General features: G+C 44.5%; 1 protein-coding gene and 1 long non-coding RNA gene across 2 annotated transcripts; both read left to right on the plus strand.

Annotated features, from left to right (window-relative positions):
• The first annotated feature begins 232 nt into the window (after positions 1-232).
• LOC121579021 (protein mono-ADP-ribosyltransferase PARP12-like) lies at positions 233-16831 on the plus strand. Its single transcript, XM_045206941.1, has 10 exons — positions 233-930; positions 2247-2382; positions 12970-13273; positions 14660-14710; positions 14991-15117; positions 15475-15640; positions 15741-15861; positions 16093-16189; positions 16466-16553; positions 16667-16831. The coding sequence occupies exons 1-10, from the start codon at positions 656-658 to the stop codon at positions 16829-16831; spliced, it is 1530 nt and encodes a 509-aa protein (XP_045062876.1). The 5' UTR covers positions 233-655.
• Positions 16832-21049: 4218 nt separating this feature from the next.
• Positions 21050-22045, plus strand: LOC121579017. The gene is made up of 3 exons (XR_006002847.2): positions 21050-21133; positions 21425-21560; positions 21957-22045. It is a non-coding gene; the product is annotated as an uncharacterized LOC121579017 (long non-coding RNA).
• The last annotated feature ends 1246 nt before the right edge of the window (positions 22046-23291 follow it).

Genomic DNA, 23291 nt, shown 5'->3' on the forward strand with positions numbered 1-23291 from the left:
CATATAATTATCCATATGTGGCTAATCCCTTTTATTCAATACATTTTGTGTTTGTGTGTGAGTGTGAATTACACTCATGACATTCGAGGGCGGGGGTCTCCATTTAGACACTGTGATACTGTACTTACTGTCTTTGCATTGTCCTTTTCCCTAAGGTTCGTTTTTCAAAAGGAGGAAGGGTGGAGCCACAGCCACAGCAATATCCGGGAACGCTTGCGAAACAGACCAAACAGACCACGCCGGGGTTTGGGATTTGAGAAGTCAATCAGAGAAGTGAAAAATTATTCCTGAGTTGTTAATTTTCTCGAAATCTAAAGATACAACCTAGATTCAAGCAAATGTCTTAAGTAGTTGAAGATGTTATAACTCCAACCTCGTGAAAGTGACAAACTGACACGTTTTCATTTTCGTAAAAAACTACTTTATATCGAAGGAACGCCTTTGATTTGACTGGCCGCACATGCGCAGTTAGGCGCCAGACGACCGTTAGACCCGATAACGTATTTCTACGCATGCGCTTTACTAGCCAACGTCGTCATGACATTGCCTACAAGTGTGATCGGGGATTTCTATTGGAGAAGCAGTTTTAGATTGTCTTCATACTATACTGTCTTTGCTGTAAACCAGGGACAACAGTCGCGCAAATCATTGCGAGATGGCTCAGCAATTGTTATTAAAAATAATTTGCGATCATCAGGGAACATTGGACTATGCAGATCTGGCAGATATTGGTTGTGGGGCAGATATGATCTGCGCTCTTGATAAACTTGTTGAAAACGATGTATTTTCTATAGCGGAGTGCAATGGAAACAAACGCATTTTTGCGAAAACGAAAGTTAGACGCTGCAAAGCTCAGCAATGTGATGGCTGCAATGATTTACACCTGTGTAAATTTTATTTGTTTGGGGACTGCAAGAATAGTAGGGGGAGGTAAGCATAAAATATGTTGTATATATTTTACATTTTAGTAGACGCTCTTATCCAGAGCGACTTACAGTTAGTGAATACATATTTTTTTTATACTGGCCCCCGTGGGAATCGAACCCACAACCCTGGCGTTGCAAACGCCATGCTCTATCAACTGAGCTACATCCCTGCCGGCCATTCCCTCCCCTACCCTGGACGACGCTGGGCCAATTGTGCGCCGCCCATGAGTCTCCCGGTCGCGGCCGGCGGCGAAAGAGCCTGGATTCGAACCAGGATCTCTAGTGGCACAGTTAACACTGCGATGCAGTGCCTTAGACCACTGCGCCACTCATGATGTACTCCCGAGTGGCGCAGTGGTCTAAGGCTGTGCCACTAGAGATCCTGGTTCGAATCCAGGCCGTGACCGGGAGACCCATGGGGCGGCGCACAATTGGCCCAGCGTCGTCCAGGGTAGGGGAGGGAATGGCCGGCAGGGATGTAGCTCAGTTGGTAGAGCATGGCGTTTGCAACGCCAGGGTTGTGGGTTCGATTCCCATGGCGGTATGAAAAATATAAAATATAATATAAAATAAAAAAAGTATGTATGCACTCACTAACTGTAAGTCGCTCTGGATAAGAGCGTCTGCTAAATGACTAAAATGTAAATGTAAAAAAAATGTAGGCTAAACAGGCTGCGTTTAGACAGGCAGCCCAATTCTGAACTTATTTACATTTTAGTCATTTAGCAGACACTCTTATCCAGAGCGACTTACAGTTAGTGCATACATTTTTTTTTAAATACTGGTCCCCCGTGGAAACGAACCCACAACCCTGGCGTTGCAAACGCCATGCGCTACCAACTGAGCTACACGGGACTACAATAATTGGTATTTTGGCCAATCACATCAGATCTTTCACGTCAGATCTTATTTAGAGCTGATGTGATTTGTCAGAGGACCAATTAGTGAAAAAAGACCTGAATTGGGCTGCCTGTCTAAACGCAGCCATAGGACCAGAGAAGTCTTAAAGTAGGAACGTTTGTTTTGCATGGGCCGGTGTAAACTCCGCTCATCCGGGGCACCAAGCCATGCAAAACGAACTCGCCCAATGTTAGACTGTGTGCCTACACATTAAATGTATCATTGCAACTGTTTATTATTATTACATCTAAACGAATTTTTCAACACTGATGCAGTTTCAAGTTTTGGGCTGAAATAGCCCAAAACTTGAAACTGCATCAGTGTTGAAAAATTCTATGGGGTTTAGATGTTGAATTAATTCAGCAAACTGAATTGTGCTTTGTATGTTTATTGACCTGTTTATTGTTACTTTGACTGCAGACGGACATGCCGCTTTGGCCATGACCTGCATTCCGAACATAACTCCATAGTTTTGAGAGAGCATAAACTTGAGACGCTGAGTAGACAGGAACTCCGGCAGCTATTATTACAAAATGACAACTCCCTCCTTCCACCGGTAAGAGCCAAACGTTTTCCTCTTCCTGCTGATGTGGATCAGTAGAATGTGTGTGTCTGTGTGTGTGCAGGGTTGGCTCTAGGCATAAGCAAGGGGGGGGCGGGGGAATCTATCGGGTCTCAACTTATTGTTGAGAGTTAGAATAGTGTAATACGCAAGTTCGACATTTGTTTGTGTATCAGCAATTTTTCTCTTATTAGGTCAGTCACTGACAGTCACTCAATTAGTAATGTCAGCTAACCATTTTAGATTGGTAAATTAGTCTATCCAGCTATGATAGCTGGATAGACTAATTTACCAATCTAAAATGGTTAGCTGACATTACTAATTGAGTGACTGTCAGTGACTGACCTAAATAGCTGAGCTATCTAAACTTGTAGTAATCATGGCCAAATACCGAACAGATCTCACTTAGAACCCCCAAAAGGATAGAGCCTGCCCTGTGTGTGTGTGTGTGTGTGTGTGACGGATGAAGAGGTGTTCTCTGCACATTTGAAATCCATTTGAATTCAATCACTTTTTGACAGCATCCCTTTTTATGTAAATAAAACTTTCCATATGTTTGCCCATGGAAGAAGTGGTCAGAAAGTGATCTTTTGGACTTGAAAAGTAGGCTACCTGTGCATGTTTGTCCACTCCAAAATAATTCCGGCATTCAAACTTCATGTATACTGGTGCCATTTGATGAATGGAAATAGACATCTGTTACAAAACACCAAAAAGTGTTCCTAAGGACATTCAGGGATTGCCATTGATTAGACCTACACTAATTGTGTCTTGCTGACAAATGTACATTTTTTATAGCCTGAAAAGTCGGGACACCTGAAATGGGGCTCAAACTGTCCCGGGAAAAACGGGATGGTCACCCTAACACACACGGTCAACTTTACTAGACTAGGCTACAATGTGTATTACCATGAACTTCAAATAGGCCTACCGGTAGCCAGTGATGTAGTGGTAAAAAAAAGGTGGGTAAACTCTGATTGCCGGTCACGGTGAAAAAAGTAATGCTCACTATACTTTCAATGCATTTTTCTGAAAAAGGTGGGTAAACAGCGTTTACTTTGCGTTTACCCTCCACTAGGCCTACACAACTGCCGGTAGCCTACCCTGTCAGCCGAGGCAATTTTACACACATGAACACACGCAGAACAGGTAGCCTGCATTCAATATAATAGGCCTATGAGTTTAATCAAAACATGTTTACACCCTAGTTCATGAGTTGACCATAATTCATGAGTTGAATGCTTGGAGTCTTCACAGATCGTGTGACATAAAACATGACCTTTCTTTCCTTACATTAATGACATTTATGACAGTGTTATTTGTCATTATTAAGCACTTAACAATTTAATTACAACATTGAACAAACCCTGTACGAATCATGGATCTTGGAGATCTTGGAAAATGCACTGTAAGTGTAACTATGCCTATATAACATTTCATTATGTTTCGCAGTGAAAACAGATGTCATGGGCACACAAATCCAAAATAATGTAGGCCTATGCCATTGCAAAATCGAATGCTTCTAACCAATAGAGTCAACTATAGGCCTACAGTCATTAAAGTATACGTGTTGGATGGATTGGATGTGCATTGGTGTCTAGCTGTAAATTAAAAAAACAAGAAAATTGTGCCATCTGGTTTGCTTAATATAAGCAATTTGAAATGATTTATACTTGTACTTTTACTTTTGATACTTAAGTATATTTATGCAATTAAATTTACTTTTGATACTTAAGTATATTTTAAACCAAATACTTTTAGACTTTTACTCAAGTAGTATTTTACTGGGTCACTTTTACTTGAGTCATTTTCTGTTAAGGTATCTTTACTTTTACTCAAGTATGACAATTGGGTACTTTTTCCACCACTGCAGACTGGTGGTACGAGGGTCAGCTGTTTGTTCACCCGCACCATAGTATGATATGTTATGTTTGGTATGGTTACTTAAGAGAGAAGGTTACTTAAGGCAAAAAACGAAAGGAGGGTGGTTGGTCGGGGTGGATGAGTGGGTATATAAAGGTTGTGTTCGAATCTCATCAGGGAAAACTTAAGCATTTGAGCTAAATAGAAACTTTGCAACTACTTACTACTTTTATAGCAACTTTGCAACTATTTAGCATGTTAGATAACCCTTCCTCTAAGCTTAACCCTTTAACCTAACTCCTAACCTTAACCCCTAGCCTAGCTAACGTTAGCCAGCAAGCCACAACATATTGGAATTTGTAACATAAGGTACCATACCTATTACAAATTCGTAACATATTGTGCATTCGGAAAGTATTCAGACCCGTTGGCTTTTTCCACATTTTGTTACGTTACAGCCTTATTCTAAAATGGATTAAATAATCTAAACACAATACCCCATAATGACAAAGCAAAAACAAAAATACCTCATTTACATAAGTATTTAGACCCTTTACTATGAGACTCGAAAATGAGCTCAGGTGCATCCCGTTTCTATTGATCATCCTTGAGATGTTTCTACAACTTGATTGGAGTCCACCTGTGGTAAATTCAATTGATTGGACATGATTTGGAAAGGCACACACCTGTCTATATAAGGTCCAACAGTTGACAGTGCATGTCAGAGCAAAAACCAAGCCATGAGGTCGAAGGAATTGTCCGTAGAGCTCCGAGACAGGATTGTGTCGAGGCACAGATCTGGGAAAGGGTACCAAAACATTTCTGCAGCATTGAAGGTCACCAAGAACACAATGGCCTCCATCATTCTTAAATGGAAGAAGTTTGGAACCACCAAGACTCTTCCTAGAGCTGGCCACCTGGCCAAACTGAGCAGTCGGAGGAGAAGGGCCTTGGTCAGGGAGGGGACCAAGAACCCAATGGTCACTCTGACAGAGCTCCAGAGTTCCTCTGTGGAGATGGGAGAAACTTTCAGAAAGCCAACCATCTCTGCAGCACTCAACCAATCAGGTCTTTATGGTAGAGTGGCCAGAGGGAAGCCACTCCTCAGTAAAAGGCACATGACAGCCCGCATGGAGTTTGCCAAAAGGCAACTAAAAGACTCTGACCATGAGAAACAAGATTCTCTGGTCTGATGAAACCAAGATTGAACTATTTGGCCTGAATGCCAAGCGTCGCATCTGGAGGAAACCTGGCACCATCCCTACGGTGAAGCATGGTGGTGGCAGTATCATGCTGTGGGGATGTTTTTCAGCGGCAGGGACTGGGAGACTAGTCAGGATCGAGGGAAAGATGAACAGGGCAAAGTACAGAGAGATCCTTAATGAAAACCTGCTCAAGAGCGCTCAGGACCTCAGACTGGGGCAACGTTTTAACTTCCAACAGGACAACGACCCTAAGCACAGAGCCAAGACAACGCATGAGTGGCTTTGGGACAAGTCTCTGAATGGCCTTGCGTGGCCCAGCCAGAGCCCGGACTTTAACCCGATCTAACATCTCTGGAGAGACCTGAGAATAGCTGTGCAGCGACGCTCCCCATCCAACCTGACAGAGCTTGAGAGGATCTGCAGAGAATGTCACGATCGAGGTAAGGAGTAGACCAAGGCGCAGCGTGATGAACAAACATACTTTAATTAGTTAAAGTTTAAACATGATACAAAACAAGAAACGACTCGTGAAGTCCATGGTATCAATGACCGAACAAGAAACCACAAATAATGAATGCCTAACGGCTACCTAAGTATGACTCCCAATCAGAGACAACGAGCTACAGCCGTCTCTGATTGGGAGCCACCCTGGCCAACATAGATATACAACAACTAGAACATAAACAAATGAAAACTCACACCCTGGCTCAACATACTAGAGTCCCCAGAGCCAGGGCGTGACAGTACCCCCCTAAAGCGCGCGGACTCCGACCGCGCCAACCAAACTACAACAGGGAGGGACCGGGTGGGCACTCCGCCTCGGCGGCGGATCCGGCTCGGACATGACCCCCACTCCTTCTCTAACCCCCCAAAGTACCCCTGGTCCGGTCTGGCCCTGCTGACCAGAGCTGAACTAAACACTGGTGGAGCGGATTGCTCTAGCTCCGGCGTGACGCAGCACCTGACCGGTGCCGGACCCGCCACCAGTGGAACAGGCACGGGCCGTGCCGGACTGGCGACGCACACCACTGGCTTGGTGTGGGGAGCAGGAGCGGCCGAGCCGGGCTGGCGAAACGCACCACTGACTTGGTGCGGGGAGCAGGAGCGGGCCGGACCGGGCTGACGGGCGCACCACTGACTTGGTGCGGGGAGCAGGAACGGGCCGTGCCGGGCTGACGACGCGCACCACTGACTTGGTGCGGGGGAGCAGGAACACGGCCAGACAGGGCTGACGAAACGCACCACTGACTTGGTGCGGGGAGCAGGAATGGGCCGGACTGGGCTGGCGACGCGCACCACAGACTTGGTGCGGAGAGCAGGAACGGGCCGGACAGGGCTGACGAAGCGCACCACTGACTTGGTGCGGGGAGCAGGAACGGGCCGAGCCGGGCTGACGACGCGCACCACTGACTTGGTGCGGGGAGCAGGAGCGGGCCGGACCGGGCTGACGGGCGCACAACTGACTTGGTGCGGGGAGCAGGAACGGGCCGTGCCGGGCTGACGCAGCGCACCACTGACTTGGTGCGGGGAGCAGGAACGGGCCGTGCCGGGCTGACGAAGCGCACCACTGACTTGGTGCGGGGAGCAGGAGCGGGCCGGACCGGGCTGACGAAGCGCACCACTGACTTGGTGCGGGGAGCAGGAACGGGCCGTGCCGGGCTGACGAAGCGCACCACTGACTTGGTGCGAGTGGCAGGAACAGGCCGGACCGTACTGGGAACACACACCACTGGCCCTACGTGGGGATCAGGAACAGGCCGGCCCGGACTGGCAACACACGCCAGTACCTCTCGCCGTGCCTCTACATCCTCCTTCCCCCTGGTGACCAGTGACTCCCGTAACCTGGCGGCCTCCTGCTGCCCCGTCGTCCACGGCGTAAGCCCCCCCCTAAAAAATGTATGGGCTTCACTCCTACCCGTGGCCAAGGCCTCCATCCCTCTTGCCAGACTCGCACCCATCTCCTCCCAAGTCCATCCTCTCTCCTCGTCACGCTGCTTGATCCAGTCGAGGTGGTTTCTTCTGTCACGATCGTCTAAGGAGGAGGACCAAGGCGCAGCGTGATGAACAAACATACTTTAATTAGTTAAAGTTTAAACATGATACAAAACAAGAAACGACTCGTGAAGTCCACGGTATCAATGACCGAACACGGAACAAGAAACCACAAATAATGAATGCCTAACGGCTACCTAAGTATGACTCCCAATCAGAGACAACGAGCTACAGCCGTCTCTGATTGGGAGCCACCCTGGCCAACATAGATATACAACAACTAGAACATAAACAAATGAAAACTCACACCCTGGCTCAACATACTAGAGTCCCCAGAGCCAGGGCGTGACAGAGAAGAATGGGAGAAACTCCCCAAATACAGGTGTGCCAAGCTTGAAGCGTCATACCCAAGAAGACTCGAGGCTGTAATCGCTGCCAAATGTGCTTCAACAAAGTACTGCTTTTATTATATTATTACTGAGTAAAGAGTCTGAATACTTATGTAAATGTGATATTTCAGTTTAATTTTTTAAATAAATTTGCTAAAATGTCTAGAAACCTGGTTTTTGCTTTGTCATTATGGGGTATTGTGTGTAGATTGATGAGGGGGAAAAACAATTTAATCAATTTTAGAGTAAGGCTGTAAAGTAACAAAATGTGGAAAAACTCAAGGAATCTGAATGCACTGTATGTACGAATTGCAATTCGTAACATATCATACGAAATGGATGATGGACATCCAAAAATTACTACATACCATAACAAACGTAATATATCATACTATATAAATGGAGTGTCTCGGATTTGCGTACAGATTTAATATGAAATGCTCTGAGACCAGGTGGCTTACATGATGACCAAACTGGCTCCGCACATGCACATGTTGATTTTTGTCTATCCCCACCAGACATGTTCATGACACACAGGTTAAAATACAGGTTGAAACACATATGAAACATTCATGACATTTAGCTAGCAACAGCATGTTGTCCTGTTGGAAGTTAAAATTTTACCCCAGTCTGAGGTCCTGAGCGCTCTTGAGCAGGTTTTCATTAAGGATCTCCCTGTTCATCTTTCCCTCGATCCTGACTAGTCTCCCAGTCCCTGCCGCTGAAAAACATCCCCACAGCATGATACTGTCACCACCATGCTTCACCGTAGGGATGGTGAGGAGTGGCTTCCCTCTGGCCACTACCTGGGAGATAAACATGGGTTGTTATTTTACCTGAAATGCATATGGTCCTTTTTTTTGCTGGATCTTTGTAGAATTTTGATCTATTTTGAGTCACACAAAATCGTGTGTTCTCTACTCCGACAATTAATCCACAGATAAAAGGGGAAACTTAGTTTTCTTTGATTAATCTCTCCTCGTTCGTTCTTCTTTGGATTTTATATGGTGGTTGGCAACCAACTTGAAGGTGCATTATCGCCACGAATTGGACTGGAGTGTGGACCTCGTTCATCTTTCAATCACCCACATAAAAAACATTTAGTAGATGGGAGAGATGGGACTTGCAGGGCGTCAAGTATCTATAATAGAGCCAAGTTCTATTTTAGCACCTGGCTACGCAGAGGCCCACGAGCAGTTTGGATGAAATTATTGAATAACATGTATGTGAACATTTATTTTAAAATGCTCACGCACGCACGCAGCGCGGGTGGTCTGGTCAGCATGTTAGGTTTACGCATTAATGCCAGATAGCCTAAAATAATGAAAGAAAAAAACCCTCAATAAAGCCTATAGATATAAATTGCACAAGAATTATACATTTATGGCTTTTTTAATGGTATTGTTTTCTCTTTATTCAACCACAAAGATGACCGCAGGTCCACACACCGTCGGATGTCAACTTAAATGGCTAGTTGTCTATTCTATGGTCTATTTTTTCTATGAATTCAATAGGTTTCCAATGGAGGATTGACAGTATAATTTAAAACAACAGATTTTCCCATTCAAGTCAACATTCTCTAATATGTGCACCTCCAACAATCTTTCTGGCACCATTTTGAAAGTAGACATTTCAATTGTATTCCCATTTTAGTACATTTATCAGCCAAAACATGACACCCATCCTGTATGCTAGAGCATGTTGTGTCTCAACCGATGGTGGGCACAACATAACTTTAGATTATGTAAAATAGGTCTAAGCTACAACATATGCGAATATGATTTTTTTGTTGAGTTTGTTGTTTTAGATAATAGTCGTTAAAATGTTAACCCTTTACACTCGTACCCGTATACAGGTTGAAAATGGCAGATTTGGGCATGCCTAAATTGGAACGCAGTGGTGGTACAGTAAGATGCTATACATGTCGTCAGACCTCAGGCTCTTTGCTTCACAGCGCTGTATGGGTTTTGACTGACAGACGTTCTCAACTTGAGCACCATGCGCTGCCGGTAATTGGGCAACTTTTGTAAATGTTTTGTTGACTGAGTGAGGGAAATGCTGTAAATGTACAATATTTTGAAATATGAGATGTTGAGGATTATAATAAATACTGCTTTGATGTCATACAAGTAAGCCAAACACCTGTGAGTCCAAATGTGCACTTCACATTTCCATATCATAAAACTCATATCATATACAGTGTCAACGTTTATGATCACTATGTTTGATGTACAGTTACGATATGACATGGCATCATACCCTGAACAGAATTAGCCTATGTTTGTCTACTGTGAAGAACATTTGCCGCTGCACACACACCTGAATGTACTCATGACTCCTTTCTATGTGCACCAAAATTACAATATGTTTCTCTGAATTGCATTGTGAAAGTCTGACACTGTAATATCATATTTTATAACTTAGCTTGTTGGCAATAGAACAAGCTTTCAAATTTACATTTTAGTCATTTAGCAGACGCTCTTATCCAGAGCGACTTACAGTTAGTGAATACATATTATTTTTTATTTATTTATTTATTATACTGGCCCCCCGTTGGAATCGAACCCACAACCCTGGCATTGCAAACGCCATGCTCTATCAACTGAGCTACATCCGTGCCGGCCATTCCCTCCCCTACCCTGGACAACGCTGGGCCAATTGTGCGCCGCCCATGAGTCTCCCGGTCGCGGCCGGCTGCGACAGAGCCTGGATTCGAACCAGGATCTCTAGTGGCACAGTTAGCACTGCGATGCGGCGCCTTAGACCACTGCGCCACTCAGGAGACAGGAGACAATCTGGGCCCACTTGGCCCAGATTGCGATTTATGGATTACGTTAACAACAACAGTAATTGTGTGATGGCAGGGACGCAGGCTTGTGTTCCAAACAAAACAACTACCAGTGTGCTTGCTCTAGTTCCTCAACGGCACAGCTAGGAGAGCTAAAATAAAGTACCTTCTTTGAGTCATAAAGTGCATTGAAATCACTTAGGAACTGTGCACACTTTGGAGAGGTGTGTGGCCACTTGGAGACACCAGTTAGTCCTCACTCAAACCGTTGTAATTTTTTTGTCTTATGTTGCACCTACCCCACATTTTCCTGGAATATTCTTATCATGTTACTGAATGTATCCAGAGTATTTTCAGATTTCGTTATCAACAAAACTGTTGCCTGTAGGTCTAGAATATTTATGGATTGATCATATAGAAATATCAAAACATTCTTTCAACTCCAAAGGAATTGCATGTCTATGATGCAGGAACCACTGACTCGCTACCTTTTTCTATAATCAAGACACCTGCTGGTAACTCTTAACTGGTTAGGACAGCTCATGAGGTGTCCTAAATATCTGTCAACTAGGTGTGACTCTTACGACTAAAGAGGCTTCTTGCATAGCTTCTATTTTTACCCATAAGAGTAGGAGTAAAATGTGTCTATTCTCAGCGCTTATGACCAATTGTCTACCCGGAGATGCTTTGTGGATACGGGCCCAACGCTCAGACTCTCAAGGAAGAGATTGTTGCCCTCATCAGTGAGATGCATGCCATCCCTAAGGTACTGCCAGGGACACAGTGCTTTATGGCAGAGTAGCGGATTGTGGGCATGCGCCTGTCACAGAGAAATGCAAACACCAGCTGGTTAACAGAGTGCCGGGCCATCTCTATGCGCTTGTTGATGTCCTCCTCCCACTGGAACTTCCAACTCCTCCACTGTGTGATGTCAGAGTAGACCACCGTTGTCCTGGGGAACATTCAGATGACTACCTCCAAATCAGCTCTCATCTGTTCCCACATATGCTGAGCACTTGTTGGCTGCTTTACCTTCACTCTGTGGTCCAACTCATCCCAAACTATCTCAATTGGGTTGAGGTCGAGTGATTGTGGAGGCAAGGTCATCTGATGCAGCACTCCATCACTCTCCTTCTTGGTCAAATAGCCCTTACACAGCCTGGAGGTGTGTTTTGGGTCATTGTCCTGTTGAAAAACAAATTATAGTCCCAATAAGCGCAAACCAGATGGGATGGTGTATTGCTGCAGAATGCTGTGGTAGCCATGCTGGTTAAGTGTGCCTTGAATTCTAAATAAATCACAGACAGTGTCACCAGCAAAGCACCATCACACCTCCTCCTCCATGCTTCACGGTGGGAACCACACATGCAGATATCATCCGTTCACCTACTCTGCATCTCACAAAGACACGGCGGTTGGAACCAAACATCTGAAATTTGGACTCATCAGACCAAAGGACAGATTTCCACTGGTCTAATGTCCATTGCTCGTGTTTCTTGGCCCAAGCAAGTCTCTTCTTATTATTGGTGTCCTTTAGTAGTGGTTTCTTTGCAGCAATTCGACCATGAATGCCTGATTCACAGAGTCTCCTCTGAACAGTTGATGTTGAGATGTGTCTGTTACTTGAACTCTGTGAAGCATTTATTTGGGCTGCAATCTGAGGTGCAGTTAACTCTAATGAACGTATCCTCTGCAGCAGAGATAACTGGGTCTTCCTTTCCTGTGGTGGTCCTCATGAGAGCCAGTTTCATCAAAGCGCTTGATGATTTTTGCGACTGCACTTGAAGAAACTTTCAAAGTTCTTGAAATGTTTTTAGATATAGGCCTGTTGTAAATGTGTTTTATTGTTGCATCACCATATTTATAGCAAAAAGAAATACAACAAACAACTTTAAGCTACATATTATTTTGACAGAGGTAATGAACTGTCCATTGATCAGCACAACAATTGATAAAACAGGACCATGTTTGAAGCACAAGAGCTTATGTCAATATTATGCAGGTAAGCTAACAGTTACAGAAATTAGGAATGCAGACAGGATGTATCTATCTGAGATACTGTGTCAGCGCCTCCTCTAAGAGTATGAATTAGGCTGTTTTATCCTCACTTAAAACCGTTTTTTGTTTTTAATCTCTTGAATGTTTTGGCATTTAGGTCCAAGAAGTGTAGCACTTCTACAATGGGCAAGGTTTCGTTCAAATCAATAGGGGTTCTGTCAAAAAGTGATTGAATTCAAATGGATTTACCCAACAGCTCTGTGTGTTCATCTCAGGCTTTCTTGCATATAGATCCGAATAGTATGGTAAACAAGTATTTTAAAAGCCTTGTCACTCACTCTTTCAGGTATGCAACTCTTATAACAAAGGCACCGGGCCTTATGGCAAGTGCCCGGATCAGGAGGGGTGCGGGAGACTTCACGTGTGCGACAGGTACATCAGAGGAACCTGCTCCTCGGGAGCCGACTGCAACAGGTGTCATGACTTCTTTGAGCCCCACCCACGGAGGACCCTGCAGCAAAGGGGAGTGCCTAACGATCTAATGGCGTCCATGTTGTCCACCTACCAGAACATCCAGGCCATGAAAAGTGAAGGTGCCGGCGGTGCTGGTTCCATCAACAGGCCCCAGAGCTGTCCTCAGAGAGATACAGGTAGATGGCTGCAGGAGTAAACAACAGGGTTGTGTTCAGTGGGGAATAATGTTTCAGAACAGTCATAGTTACCTTCAAACCCTTACTTGGAAGTATTTCTCTATGGACTTGCTTGCCAGCCAGGGTTGGGGTCAATTCCTTTTCAATTCCAGACCAATCAATTCAGGAAGTACACTGAAATTCCAATTATCTTCAATACTTTTCAATAACCAGGTTTCCATCCAACCTATTTATGCGAATAAAGTACATGTTGGATAGAAAATGTAATTACAGGCCTGAAACAGAAAATGTATTGGTGAACTTTCCAAATGTCGACAAAACAAAATTCGTTAGACAAGGTGGGATTTGTTGGGGGTCAGTAAAATGTATTATGCGAGAAATGGCGGTGGAAATGCTTTTATTAACAAATATTGATATAATAACCATAATATTGAAGTAAACTTGGAGTCACAGGATAACATGTTGTGTAGTCCTCCTACTACAACCTGAGAAAGCATGCAGTTTATTTGTCAAGGTCTGGGTGAAGTGGTGAAACGGAATCAGGCGCAGGACACAGAACTGAGAAATGAATGGATTTACTCAAACAAAAGTAAACCATAACAAACCCTCCACGCAGGGAAGAGCAGAACAACAGCTCACCAAACGACGTAAGACAACGGACAATCACGCACAAACTCAGAAGGGAAAACAGAGGTAATTATAGGGAAACAAATAAGCATAATGGGTAACAGGTGTGAATAATAAAGACAAGACTAGTGTAACACAGAAACATCGATCGGTGGCAGCTAGTACTCCGGTGACGGCGAACGCCGAAGCCTGCCCGAGCAAGGAGGAGGGGCAGCCTAGGCTGTATTCGTGACATTATTAGGCTACAGATGAAATAAATTATGATGAACTTCACATGGTGGTGAAAGTGCAAGGTGATGCGCTTGACGCTCCTTTCCAATAAAAACCGGGTCTTATTCTGGTGACATAATCATCAATGCTTGGCTGCCGTTTGACAAATAAAAAATCTTGCTCTTTTGTCCGTAATAATCTCATCATGTAGGCTACATGTACCCGCACTGTATCTGCCAGCTGTTGGCTAGAGCGCACGTGCCAATACCAGAGTGGGCACATTCGCTATATAACGCAACATTTTTCATTCGGTACATAATCTTTATATGCACTATGTCATCACGCACAGCCTTTTATCCGCAACAAGTCAATTTGATGGCAACGCATCTCTGGTGGGGAAAATGTGCATATAGTTCAGATGGAAACCTAGCTAGTGAGGAAAATGTGGAATTGATATTTGGTTTACTTTATGAATTGAAATGGTATTGACCCCAACCCTGTTGCCAACTTTGATTTCATGTAACTAAATGTTTGTTTGTTTATTTACAGTGAGGAATGAGATCTGCCTGTTCTTTGTCAAGGGGGACTGCAAACAAGGAGGTACATTTAACGAGGGAGATATTGTGTGTGGCAGAGGGTCTGGAGGATAGCTTTCCCATGTTTGCTTTGGCAGAACACCTGCAATGGCTTTGCCACATTTTTACTCAGGCAGAAGCTATGGCAGCCGGCTGGATATGAGGTTATAACTTTCAAGGTTGTCAGTAGATACACAATACAAACCCTGTGAAACCACAATTCAGGGACAAATCAGGCTGGCACCCAGGTGCAACAATGATACTCAGCAACATATCACATCTTACTGCAAACATATGACTTTCAGAGAAATGCTGGAGAGTCCACTTTAACATGCCCTACAAGTGGGAAGTGAAGGATGGACAGACTTGGTCAGCTCTGCCAGAAAATGAAGCGATCGAGAGAGACTTCTGTGACCCTTCTAAGATACACAGGTACAGTATGTTGTTATGTCATATTTGAAGATAGACTCAGCGATATGACGTAGATGCACAAAGTGAACAGCATAGTGGGTCAATTTCCGCAATAACTAAGAGCGTTGAAGCGCAAGACTCAACTTCCCGCTGTTTTGGTCCCATGGCTACCACGCTGTAACAGCGTGAAGCGAACCCATGCACATGCGCAGATATAGTGCTGTGTGTGACTGTCTTGCATCTCAATATCTGCGGTGCTGCTCGTGGCAACGTCATTTGGCTGAGTCTACCTTTTAACTAGACAAAGTATGTCAAACTGTGAATAAGGTACAATATACCAATTTATTTAACCATTGACATTCTCTTATTTCATCACAGTGATGGATCTGACCGTGTGCGTTTCGACTCCATGACCCGTGGATTCAGTGAAGTTCACCGTCTCTCCACAGTTTCCTCTGTGACCCAGCCCACATACGTACTCACCACAGAGTGGGCGTGGTTCTGGGAGGACGAGTACAGCCAATGGGTCCAGTACGCATCCATCGTAAGTAGTGTGAAACACTCAAACAGGCTGATGAGTTACAAGGACCAACAAATTTGGTGTTGGAGAGAGTAAACTGTTATTTCTTTTCTATAAATCACAGAAAGAGATGCACAGATTGTCATCCATCACCAGTGAAGACCTTGAGAAAAGGTACCAGGAGGATCAAAGTGCTGTGGTGAAGTTCACTGCAGGCCAGCAGTCTTATGAGCTGAGTTTCAGAGGTAACACATCTCAAACTCTTGAAAACAGCTCTCATGTGCAACCTACTGTAATAACAATAATATATTTTAGTTATAAGTGCTTAGCACAAGTTACAGTTAGGGTCAAAAAGGCTACTCTTATACACCCCTCCAATTCCATTACTAAAATCAGCCGCAGGTAGCCTAGATATTAGCGATGTGGAACAGTAGCTGTAAGGATGCTTGTTCAAATAGTTATTCTTGTAATTACAGATTTGACGCAAAAAAACACAACATATGGCACTATAAGGATGGTGAGACGACGTCCTGTCTTTGTTTCAACTGTGGACGCACAAGCTGCCAGAAGCAGGTAATATATGGATGGGAATGGACTGAGGATGGGTACTATGTTCTGTATCGAACCATTTATTTTATTACATCATTTCTATATTTACCTAATAGATTACTTATAATCATAACTATTTAGGATAGACCATAAAATGTTGTTTTGTATCTCAAACAATAGAGGGATTTATTTAGTTGAGTATGACTTGTATATTTAAGTTGAGAACTAATAGAGCTTTTCAATTGAGCTGGTTTTTTCTTGGTGTTGTATATGAAGGTTATTTTTCATATGTCATTTCAGGAGAAATGGACCACGCAACCCCTCTCAGAATTTCAGAGCTGTTCCTGGATTTTGGGACAAATCTGCCATACCTGACATTGGATACAAGGTGACGTGTTTACATGGGATTCTACTGCTCTGGCTTGCAGGGAAGTCTACTGTTTAACATTGCCTTTCATTTGGTTTCAGCTGTGAGAACCATTTTCTTTTCCCCTCCTGCAGACAGTCACTCTTCTGAGTTCTGACAGGGACTATCAGAAGGTCCAGGAACTTTTCAACAAGACCATGAGGGGCTTCCAAATCACCAGCATCGAGAGGGTCCAAAACAGGGACCTCTGGGAAGTCTTCCAGTGGTATGTTTACATCAACTCTCACTCACAATCCTAGCATGTTACTTCCAAAATGCTAAGTAAACCCTGGCTTGAATGCGATTATAGGTAAGCAGTGTTAGGAATTGAAAACCTGGTCAAGGTGTGTAGAAATGCTAGATACAAAATATAAGGTGAACAGCTCCTATATTTAAAGGTTTATTAGACAAAGAGAGACATAGACACACATATGCATATGGAAAGACAGACACGTTCCTGTAAGAGGTCCGCAGCAAATCTCTCCCCCTCAAGAGGGGAGGGCTGACCTAAATACTCTTGCTTTATCTGTTCGCTGTTTCACCCTTCCGTGCCAGGTGCCAAAGCATTAAATAAATGCGGAGACCTTGGGGTTGAATAGACTATACATTTGAAACGTCTTAATCGCTTAAAGACCCTCATGGCCGATTCTATGGCTCAGGGGCCCAGATACCAGTTACTGAGAGCTGTTTAAGTTGACCTCTGGCCTTACATATGGTACCTAGAGGCAAATTCCAATAGGGAATAACCATCCGAAAATAGCATTCTTAACAGCAGCTAATGGTCATTTCTCAGGAAAAGAGATTTAATGAAGAAAAACAATGGCGGTAAAAACAGCAAGGAGCTACATCTCTTCCACGGAACGGATCCAAAACACGTAGAAGCCATTTGCAGAGATAACTTCGACTGGAGGCTGTGTGGAACCAACGGAACTGTGTATGGCGAAGGTACCTCATGTTAACCAATTGTCAGAAGTGTAGTCAGATTTTAGAAGCAGTTATGATCTCATTATAGTCTGTCATTTTGTTTTACTGATGATCTTCTCTGTTTGTTTTAGGGAGTTACTTTGCCAGGGATGCCAAATACTCACACAGCTACACCAGCCACTCAGGTGTGAGGTCCATGTTTGCTTGTCGGGTGCTTGTTGGTGACTACACACGGGGGAACTCGGACCTCCGTCGTCCCCCTCCAAAAGGCGAGGGAAGCCCGACTCTCTATGACAGCTGTGTGGACAATGTCCTGAACCCATCCATATATGTAGTGTTTGAAAGGCACCAGGTGTACCCCGAGTTCCTAATCAAATACGATGATGGCGTCATGCACTGGTCCTCTTCGGCTCCAGCTCCACCCAAGACTGTCTCTATCCAATCCACTTCCTTAACCCCAACATCCAACCGGATTCAAGCCACAGCTGCTGCTACCCCATCAAAGAGAGTTCCATCCACTTTGAATCCATCTAAAACTGCAGCCACCACTTCCTCAAATACAACCAATTATCATCCCACTTTGCGTTTAGTCCATCAATCTCTCCCAAAACCTGCCCAATCCCCATTCATATCCAGTCAATCTCCAGTCCTCATAATGCCAGACCCAAGTTCTCAATTGGTGGATACCACCCTAGGCCCAGATTTCACTCCCTCATTTGCAAACCTCTCTCACACACTCACTACCCCAGCCAGCACCCCTTCTCTTACGCTCGCTACCCCAGCCAGTACCCCCTCTCGTACGCTCACTACCCCAGCCAGTAGCCCCTTTTATACACTCCCTACCCCAGCCAGCACCCCCTCTTGTATGCTCACTACCACAGCCAGTACCCCCTCTCGTACGCTCACTACCCCAGCCAGTACCCCCTCTTATACACTCACTACCCCAGCCAGTACCCCTTCTTATACATTCACTACCCCAGCCAGCACAGCCTCTCGTAGACTCGCTCCCCGAGCCAGCACCCCCTCTTATACACTCATTACCCCAGCCTGTACCACCTCTCCCTCACTCACTACCCCAGCCAGTACCCCTTCTTCTACACTCACTACTCCAGCCAGTACCCCCTCTCGTACGCTCACTATCCCAGCCAGCACCCCCTCTCGTACGCACACTACCCCAGCCAGTACCCCCTCTTATACACTCACTACCCCAGCCAGTACCCCTTCTTATACATTCACTACCCCAGCCAGCACAGCCTCTCGTAGACTCGCTCCCCGAGCCAACACCCCCTCTTATACACTCATTACCCCAGCCTGTACCCCCTCTCCCTCACTCACTACCCCAGCCAGTACCCCTTCTTCTACACTCACTACCCCAGCCAGTAACCCCTCTCGTACGCTCACTATCCCAGCCAGTACCCACTCTTATACATTCACTACCCCAGCCAGTACCCCCTCTTATACACTCACTACCCCAGCCAGTACCCCTTCTTATACATTCACTACCCCAGCCAGCACAGCCTCTCGTAGACTCGCTCCCCGAGCCAGCACCCCCTCTTATACACTCATTACCCCAGCCTGTACCCCCTCTCCCTCACTCACTACCCCAGCCAGTACCCCTTCTTCTACACTCACTACCCCAGCCAGTACCCCCTCTCGTACGATCACTATCCCAGCCAGTACCCCCTCTTATACATTTCCTACCCCAGCCAGTACCCCCTCTTATAATCTCACTACCCCAGCCAGTACCCACTCTCCTACACTCACTACCCCAGCCAGTACCCCCTCTTATACATTCACTACCACAGCCAGCACAGCCTCTCATAGACTCGCTCCCCCAGCCAGCACAGCCTCTTGTAGACTCGCTTGCCGAGCCAGCACCCCCTCTTATACACTCATTACCCAAGCCAGTACCCCCTCTCCTACACTCACTACCCCAGCCAGTACCCCCTCTCGTACGCTCACTACCCCAGCCAGGACCCCCTCTTATACATTTCCTACCCCAGCCAGTACCCCCTCTCCTACATTCACTACCCCAGCCAGTACCCCCTCTCGTACGCTCACTACCCCAGCCAGGACCCCCTCTTATACATTTCCTACCCCAGCCAGTACCCCCTCTCGTACGCTCACTACCCCAGCCAGGACCCCCTCTTATACATTTCCTACCCCAGCCAGTACCCCCTCTCCTACATTCACTACCCCAGCCAGCACCCCCTCTCCTATACTCACTCCCTCAGCCAGCACCCCCTCTCGCACACTTTTCCTTCCAACTGGCACCCTATCTCGGCCTCACACCCTCTCAACGACCACTACTCCCACTCCCTCAGCCAGCAGTACCTCTCACCCACTATCCCGTTCATCCTCATTGAGCACACCTTATCACACCCTTTCTGACTCCTCATACTCCCCCACTTACACACAAACTCCCTCCACGTCAAGCAATTCTTCTAGCACACTCTCCCCCTCAGCAAGCAACCCATCTCGAGTGTTCTCTCCCTCGACAGGTGCCTTCTGTCGTCCACTATCTACCACAACAAGCATCACTAGATCTCCTCCTGAGTCACTGTACAGTCTTCCAACAGCTCAAAGGAGGGACACTAAAGAAAAAAATAAGTGCCTTCTCCAATAACTTGGCTTTGTCAGGATTGAGCAGTAAGTTAATGGAAAGTTTTGATCGCGAACTTCATAAAAAAATAGATATATATTAAGAAAGAAAATGTATTAAAATGATGAATGATAAGTGCATTTGCATATTAAAGATGTATAGCTGTGTATCTTTACCTGTAAGGGCTCAACAACAGTAAAGCTGTTCACAACAAACCCGAAGTTTGTAATATTGCAAAAAGATGAATTTGATGATGATGTTTCCTATTCAGGTCTGCTGACACAGTCCATACGTGAAACATGTAATACATGAAATACATGTTTTAAACTGAAAAACTCATAAAATCATTGATTGTGTATGTTTTTTGGACTAGCTTACTTGTTTCTAAGAGATTTTCAAACAGCCTAATGTCAGAAACGTTATTTATTTGGACAAATATAATCTTTATTGACATTAAACTGAATCAATGGCTCCTGTGTGTCCAACAGGCTTATTGTGCCGGAAATGAAGGTTCAATGTGACGTATTTAAAAGGGTGTATACTGTCATTAGTGTGATCTATTGCCTGTTTGTTATACTTGGATACCTTCATAACAGGGGAGTGGTTACATATACTGTAAGTTTCATTTAGTCAGAAATGGTTTTGTCGCATGCTGGTCACCTGTTTTGTAGGTAATGGAGAGCAAAGGTCTACTTCAGCTTTGACCATATGTAGAGTTCATGCATTTGCGAGGGCCAACAGTCCGGTGTTCTACTACGGTGACTGACATGGATACAACAGCTCTGATCTACAAGGTCCTCTGTGCCCATAATGGATCATTTGAGATGGGAGAATTGCGTGCCAACATTAGCACGATAGAAGATGACCTGGAAAGTGTTTTAGGGAATCAGGAGATGTTTACCAGTCCTGTCTCAAAGGGAAACAAACAGATAGTTGCCCAGACAAAGATGAGGTTATGCAGAGCTAATGGATGTGGCTGCAGCAATTTACACCTGTGCAAGTTCTACCTGTATGGAACATGTCCATCCAATGAGAGGTAAACATTTTTTACTTTACTGTTTGTTTTTACTCTGGCCTACGAACCGTCTCTGAATCTCAAACGTGCAGTTATTTACCCATCATATTACTTCTATTAATTCTACTATTTTATTTCTTCAATTTTCTAAATTCATGTGGTCTTACAGAATGTGACATAGGGAATGCACTTCAGTATAAATGTCAATAGCTACAGGTTCGTGGCAGTTTGTAGATATGACATTTTAAGAAAAACAAAAAGTTTTAAAGAGCTAAATATGAAATCTACTCTCGCTCTTCTTGTGATTTGCAGACAAGGATGCCGTCTCTGCCATGAGCTGACATCAGAGCACAACATCTGAGTCCTGAGAGAGCATCACCTGGAGGAACTGGACAGGAAGGAGCTGTGTACATTACTGTTGCAGAATGACAACGCCCTTATACCCCCAGTATGTGCCTCATAGGCCTATATACAGTGCATTCGGAAAGTATTTAGACCCCTTTACTTTTTCCACATTTTGTTATGTTACAGCTTTATTCTAAAATGTATTATATATTTTTTCCCCCTCATCAATCTACACACAATACACCATAATGACAAAGCAAAAACTATTTTTTAGAAATGTTTGCCATTTTATTACAAATAAAAAACAGAAATACCTTATTTAAGTAAGTATTCAGACCCTTAGCTATGAGACACTATGTGTACTAAACTGAGCATGCAGATATCTGTAGCAAGTAAAAAATAATGTATTTGAATTGGGACTGATGCACTTAAACAGAGTTTGCACTTATCCAATGTCCTTATCAAGCCCTTATCAGGAGTGGTCTGTATTTATCTCCAGGTTTGCTTCACATACAACAAAGGTAGTGGAGAGTATGGCTACTGTCCTGACAAGGAGAGCTGCAGAAGACCCTCTGCTGCAGGCTGTTGAGCGCTACATTACAGGAACCTGTGCTGCGGACGTGGACTGTGGCAGGTCTCACGACTTCTACGAGCCCCACCCGCTCAACACCCTGCAGCAGAGGGGAGTACCTAATGAACTGGTGGCATCCATGTTGTCCACCTACCGCAACATCCAGGCAATCAGGGATACAAATGATGCTAGTGACAACCCACGTTGGTAAGAGACCTTGTAGAGTAGCCTACACTAACCTCGGTCCCCGTGCTCAACTGCTATTGGATATAAGTTTGTAGAGAGAGCTGCCTGGTGGATGAGATTATACTGTACTGATTTTACTTTCTTATAATGCTGTCTAACTTTCTCTACTCATCAGCAGCTAAATTGATTCTGGTAACTGCCTGCTGAAATCCAAAGATTTACCCAGTCACTGGGATAAATCTTCAGTACCTGAAACTGGATTCAAGGTTCATAATAATTGTTTACTTTTTTAACTCATAAGATCTTCCATCTGGTCAGAAATGTATAGGCAGTGCATTATAAATCTATTGCGTTCGCATTGGTAAAATTAGGTGTTTTTTCCAAATGAATTCTCTCTAGAGGGTTGCTCTGCAGAGTTCCTCAGCAGAGCACTAGAATATTCTGGATCTTTTCCATCAAACTATGACTTGCTTCAGTGTGAAGAGTATTGAGAGGGTGCATAATCAGATCCTGTGGGAGGTCTTTTCGTGGTAAGAATCCAAACTCCTCTTGCCAAAATAAATGTAATCTACCCAAGAAATATGTTCATATTGTCTGCGTTAATCAAAGCAATTACAACATAACATATGCAAACAGATATAACATGTTAATGGTAACTGGTCCTTAGATTCTAGTAGCAAAAGAGCAGACACTTTCAAACGCTATGAGGTGACATGCCAATGAAGATACTGACAAATGAATCTGTTCCTTTCCCAAGGCAAGGAGATGTAATGAGAAAATCAAACACAGGGAAGGAGAATGAGAAGCAGCTCTTCCATGGAACAGACTCTAAACACGTGGATGCTATATGCCTGCAGAACATAGACTGGAGGATTGGTGGAACACAAGGAATGCTGTATGGGCAAGATAAATTCTGCATTTCATGTGATATCTAATAGATTTTTTAATTTATATTAGAAGTTGTTCTTTTACGTGGAAATGGCATTGGACAAGATATTTTGTGCTATGCTCTTTCATGTTACATTGTGGAAAAGTTTACAAAACAAATGTCTTTGTAATGTCTCACAGTCACTGTGA

This window comes from Coregonus clupeaformis, chromosome 24, assembly GCF_020615455.1.
Source record: "Coregonus clupeaformis isolate EN_2021a chromosome 24, ASM2061545v1, whole genome shotgun sequence".
Taxonomy (NCBI): Eukaryota; Metazoa; Chordata; class Actinopteri; order Salmoniformes; family Salmonidae; genus Coregonus; species Coregonus clupeaformis.